The following is a 5,233-nucleotide window of genomic DNA, read 5'->3' on the forward strand; positions in this document are numbered from 1 at the left end:
TTTGTTGTCATCTCTTGCCTCCTCCAAACGAAATATTTCTTACACCAGAGGATCTCCATAGCAATCTCTCTCTCTATTTATAAATAAATATAAAAATATTTGTCCCTCACCATGTTATTGTTAGCTACAAATTCCTTTTCTTTTCCTTTAAATTAAGACAGTGGAATTACCAAGAAGAAGAGATAAAAAAGCAAGAGAGAGATATATATAAATAGAGAGAGCGAGAGTGGGGATGATAAACACATCCTCTGTTTTCATTCCCAGATTTTCTTCCTCTTATTGAAAATTTTAAAGAACCAAAACAAAAAAAAAAAAAAGAAAAAAAAAGAAGAAATTCTCATGCCCATGATTCTTCCTATATCTTCATCCTTAAATGGTAAATTTTTATTTTTTTCTCATCTGGGTTTTCTCGATTATGTTATTTTTTTTGTCGTCCCTTGATCTAATAAGAAGCTTTCTGAAAATTTTCATCTCTGATCTGGTTTTTTATTTTGTGGGGTTCTGAGATTAGATAACAAAGTTTGGTTTTTGACTGATACTCGGAAGATCCGATGCTGTTAGATCGAATTTGACAAAAACCCACTTCGTATCTGATCGAAGCATCAAACTGGGTTCTGTCTGAATTTTTAAGTTAAGGTGTGTCTTTTTGTGTGATTTTTTTATTCTTCGCAGATTCTTCTTCATCTACATTTATGATCGGTTTTGCTTTTGCCTTTGCTCTTGCACTTGTTGATGGAGGAAAAAAGATTGAATTTTTATGCAGATTGAGCTTGAGTGCTTGTTAATCTTCAAAACCATTCGATTAGATTGATTCCTAGACTTGAATTTTCTCCCTCATTGAATGATTTAGAAATGATTATTGAATTTCGGTTTTCGTTAAGTTTTTAGTGCTTTTGATTTTGGTGTTTTTGGTTTGGCATTAACTTTTGACTCAAATTGATTGAATTCTCTTCAATCTCGATATAGAAAGTATAGAAAATTGGTGATTGATGGTTTAACTGGTTGTTTGATATCAGAACAGATGGAATCGGATCTTGGCAAACTCTTCATTGGAGGGATATCTTGGGACACCGATGAGGAACGTCTCAAGGAATATTTTGGAAAATATGGGGAGGTTATAGAGGCTGTGATCATGAGAGATCGCACCACTGGTCGTGCTCGTGGTTTCGGCTTTGTTGTCTTTGCTGATCCTGCTGTTGCTGAGAGAGTCATTGTGGATAAGCACATAATCGATGGCCGCACGGTGAGTTGCTTAATTGTAGATATAAATGCTTGGCATTGTGTTGCTACTGTGTGTTTGTGGCCTTCAATTGATTTAACCCTTTCTAAACTTGTGATTTTGATAGAGATCATTGTGTCCTTACTCTTTAGATTTTCTACTTTGCCAATGAATGAAATCTTGCATCGATTCGGCTCTATTGGGTTGATTATGTACTTTCTAACATAATGAGCAATGATAGTGCATCCTAAAAATTCTCCTAAACATCCTACTAATCACTATATGATGATAAAAAGTAAATACGCCAATGAGTTGTAGCTCAAGTGGTATTTGATCCCCCTCCCCCTCAGATGTCTCGAGTTCAAGCCTCTCCAACGTGACCAGAAGTATCAATAAATACAATCAACGTCTTGGAATCCCAAAAAAAAAAAAAAAATCAATTCTCCCATCATGTGGTTATTAGGGGGATGTTTAGGATGATAAGTTAGCAGGGTTATGGTGTCGCCTGATCCATTAGTTGTCCCACCTAGTGGAACAAGAGTTGGTTGTTCTTGAATTTATGTACATTAGATCACACTTGATCCTGTTTAGTTTAGCAGAATATGAAACGGAAAATGTTTTGTTGATATTCGGTTAAATTTCAGGTTGAAGCAAAGAAAGCTGTTCCTAGGGATGATCAGCAGTCCATAAATAGACAGTCCGGTAGTGCAAATGCCTCTCCTGGTCCTGGGCGCACGAAAAAGATCTTTGTTGGAGGTTTGCCATCAACTATCACAGAAAGCGATTTCAAGAAGTATTTTGATCAGTTCGGTACAATTACTGATGTTGTAGTAATGTATGATCACAATACTCAAAGGCCAAGAGGTTTTGGCTTCATCACATTTGATTCGGAAGAAGCTGTGGATCGAGTTCTTTATAAAACTTTTCATGAACTGAATGGAAAGTTGGTCGAAGTCAAGAGAGCAGTTCCGAAAGAGCTATCCCCTGGCCCCAGCCGAAGTCCATTGATAGGATATAACTATGGTATAAATAGGGCCAGTAGCTATCTAAACAACTACGCTCAGGGTTATAGTATGAGTCCAATAGGAGGATATGGCGTCAGGATGGATGGTAGGTTTAGTCCTCTTACTAGTGGTAGAAGCGGGTTTACTCCATTCGGCAACACTGCTTATGGAATGGGAGTGAATCTTGAGTCAGGATTGAGCCCAAGCTATGGAGGAACTTCTAGTTACGGGAGCAATATAGGATACGGTCGAATATTTAGTCCTTTCTACAGTGGAAACTCGAGCAGATACACCACTCCTATAGGCTATAGTGGGGGAAATAGCAGAAGCGACTCTATTATGAACTCACCTTCTCGAAATGTCTGGGGAAATGGAGTCCTGAATAACGCTAATAACGCAGTCAGTCCTGGTTCTTTCTTGGGATCTGGAAGTGGGAGCTTTGGTGTTTCAATTGGAAATAGTGGTGCTAATTGGGGTCCATCTATTCCATCCCAAGCCGGAGGAGCTGCTTCGGGCTATGCTACGGGGAATAATGTTTATGAAGGTGGAGAATCCGGCTTTGGGTTAGGTGGGGGAGGGTATGGAAGAAACAGTGGTACGGGTATGACTCCATCCTCTACATTCGCTGCATCAACTGGTAGTTTTGAAGGATCCTATGGGGATTTATACCGAACTGGCAGTGGTTCAGTTTACAATGACTCTGCTTGGCGAACCGCTTCTTCTGAGATGGATGGTTCTGGCTCTTTTGGTTATGGTCTTGGTGTTATTGCTTCAGACGACCCTGTAAAGACTTCTGAGGGTTATATTGGAAGCTACAATGTTACAAGTAGACAATCTAATAGAGGTAAACATCTTTTCCTTCATTCTTATATCTGAAAAAATATCGGGTGGTAGATATTTTATAATTGAGAAGATGGACTTCTTTTCTGCATAGATGTCTTTAAGCTAAATATCACCAAGTTGATAACTTGCATATACCGAGTATTCTTGGTTGCTGAATTTTAGACAATGCATAGCTTCATTCTGATTTTCGATAAACTCTTGATAGCTTTCTCAGAACTGTTAATATCAATCCAGAGTAGAATTTATTGCTTGCACCTTCTTGTACATATGCATACATAGGTAGAATTTATTCCATGCGTCGATCCAAATGCTTAGGTTTCTAGATCGCTTCCTTTTAAATTCATGTCGTAATTCGATGTTTAATTCTAAGCTATATCAACTTGAAAAATGCTTAAATTCAGACATAGACCACACAATCTGATGTTGAATGTGGATGACTGATGCTTAGCTAATTAAAAGTATAAGCAACTAATTTGCGTTGACCTAGTGGTTAGCTTATTAATCTGTTTAACCAAGTATCGAGAGTTCGAATCCCGCTTTGTGCATGCAGCAACCCATTAGCCAGCAGCAAACCCTTAAATGGAGCTCAGATATGCAGTGGATCAGTCCTTGGCTTATTGGTCTAGGGGATACCATGGGAAATCCAAAAAAAAAAACATTTAAAAGTATAAGCTTGTTCAATAACCTATATAGAATTTTCGAATCATTTTATTTCGGCAGTTGCTAAACATCTGCTATGTTTATCTTTGTTTCAGGAATTGCTGCTTAGGAGATATGATATTTGGTTATGTTACAGTAACAGTAGATCAAGCAAACTGGTCAGAGAATTAAAATGAGGTATTTGTGAATTCATAATGAGAGAAAATCTGCATCAGTCATATATATATATATATAACAAGAGAGAAAGGTGTTCTTTTGTTTTGAAGTATACATATTCGAAAAACACAGAAAGCAGTTACAAGTGATTTTGTGTATGGTTTCCGGTTCCTTTTCGATCGGTTGCTTTTTTCCCCTCCCTTTTTGTTCTTCTTTTTGTGGATTATATTTTTCAAGAACTAGGGTTCCTTTCTTGGAATTTGATTGAGGTGTAAAATCAGATTGCGGGATATATACTCAAGAAGATTTGTTGCAATAGTGTACTATTGCGTCTTGGCAGAGACGCCTTCTCCCCTTGTTAGTTTGTTTAATTATAGAGGATTATTAATTTTTTTGAATTTCTTTCTTTTTTCTTTTTGCCATTGTAATGCCTGGCACAAAGGTGTTTGTTCTTGTCACCAACTTTTTTCTTTCTTCCTTTTTTTTTTTTTTGTCTGGAATATGTAATTCTGAGATCAAATTGTAAGTTGAGGTGCAGTTTGATTTTATCAAGTGTGAAAACATGAGTGGGATTTGCCTTTATGGGATCCCAATCAAATAATTAAAGTTTATGAACAGTTTATTAATTTTTTTAGAGTTATGTAACTTCAGTCTATTTTTTGAATCAAAGTTCTGACTTCTGTCTATATTCTGTTAAAAAATGTTATATGCATACCCTCCAAATCGATACCAATGTATTTATATATAAATATATGTGTTGTTTAACTCATTTTTTATATTTATTTTATATTTTAACATATATTTTATACCTGTTGTTAATTTGGTGGATAATTTTTGGTGTATCCTTAGCATGGTTGTATCTTGTTTGGTTGTTAGAGTAATAAAAAATATTATGTGCACACCAAAAATCAATCACTAAATCAGTTATTATGTATTTGTGTATAAATACATGTGTTGTTTAACTCATTTTTAATGTGTATTATATATCGGCAGCAGATTTTTTTATATACAAAGCATAATTGTTGAGTAAAATATCGAAATTACTCACAAAAAAATCATCTTGCTACAAAATTACTCTTGAAAGATCATGTCACACTGACAAAAACGTTCATTTTTTAGTATAGAGAAACAAATCAAGTCCTTAGTGCCAATTTTTCTATTTTTTTTAATATTAATTTTATCAGTGGCATCCTTTGGTGAGCAATTTTCTTCATGATATAATATTTCATGGGTAATTCTGGTAATTCATTCTGGTTATTTTCCAACACAGACGCAAAAAGAATAATATATATAGTGATTAATTGAATCTGATGTTGATAGGTTGGAGAAATATGGTATGGTTCAAAAATAG

At 35.5% G+C, this 5,233-nt stretch overlaps 1 protein-coding gene across 8 annotated transcripts; it reads left to right on the forward strand.

The window, feature by feature from the left end:
* LOC107624743 (heterogeneous nuclear ribonucleoprotein 1) lies at nucleotides 1–4,508 on the forward strand. Of its 8 annotated transcripts, none has more exons than XR_015902221.1 (6): nucleotides 17–376; nucleotides 512–636; nucleotides 1,017–1,243; nucleotides 1,864–3,067; nucleotides 3,617–3,731; nucleotides 3,822–4,508. XR_015902221.1 is itself a non-coding variant. In XM_016327213.3 (5 exons), exons 3-5 carry the CDS (start codon nucleotides 1,022–1,024, stop codon nucleotides 3,833–3,835), a joined length of 1,440 nt encoding a protein of 479 aa, XP_016182699.1. In that variant the 5' UTR covers nucleotides 17–376; nucleotides 512–636; nucleotides 1,017–1,021; the 3' UTR covers nucleotides 3,836–4,508. The 8 variants fall into 8 exon arrangements, 4 of the variants coding, with proteins under 4 accessions (XP_016182690.1, XP_016182674.1, XP_016182699.1 ...); XR_015902222.1 differs by having other exon boundaries at nucleotides 19–376; nucleotides 1,022–1,243; XR_002358293.2 differs by lacking the exon at nucleotides 512–636 and having other exon boundaries at nucleotides 4–376.
* The last annotated feature ends 725 nt before the right edge of the window (nucleotides 4,509–5,233 follow it).

This window comes from Arachis ipaensis, chromosome B1, assembly GCF_059453495.1.
Source record: "Arachis ipaensis isolate K30076 ecotype BB chromosome B1, ASM5945349v1, whole genome shotgun sequence".
Classification (NCBI taxonomy): domain Eukaryota; kingdom Viridiplantae; phylum Streptophyta; class Magnoliopsida; order Fabales; family Fabaceae; genus Arachis; species Arachis ipaensis.

Bases quoted from the DNA above. Each gene is read 5' to 3' on its own strand.
- LOC107624743 (XM_016327188.3), top strand. From the start codon at position 340: ATGCCCATGATTCTTCCTATATCTTCATCCTTAAATG. The intron at 377-1,016 runs GTAAATTTTTAT...GTTTGATATCAG, and splicing joins TATATCTTCATCCTTAAATG to AACAGATGGAATCGGATCTT. The intron at 1,244-1,863 runs GTGAGTTGCTTA...GTTAAATTTCAG, and splicing joins ACATAATCGATGGCCGCACG to GTTGAAGCAAAGAAAGCTGT.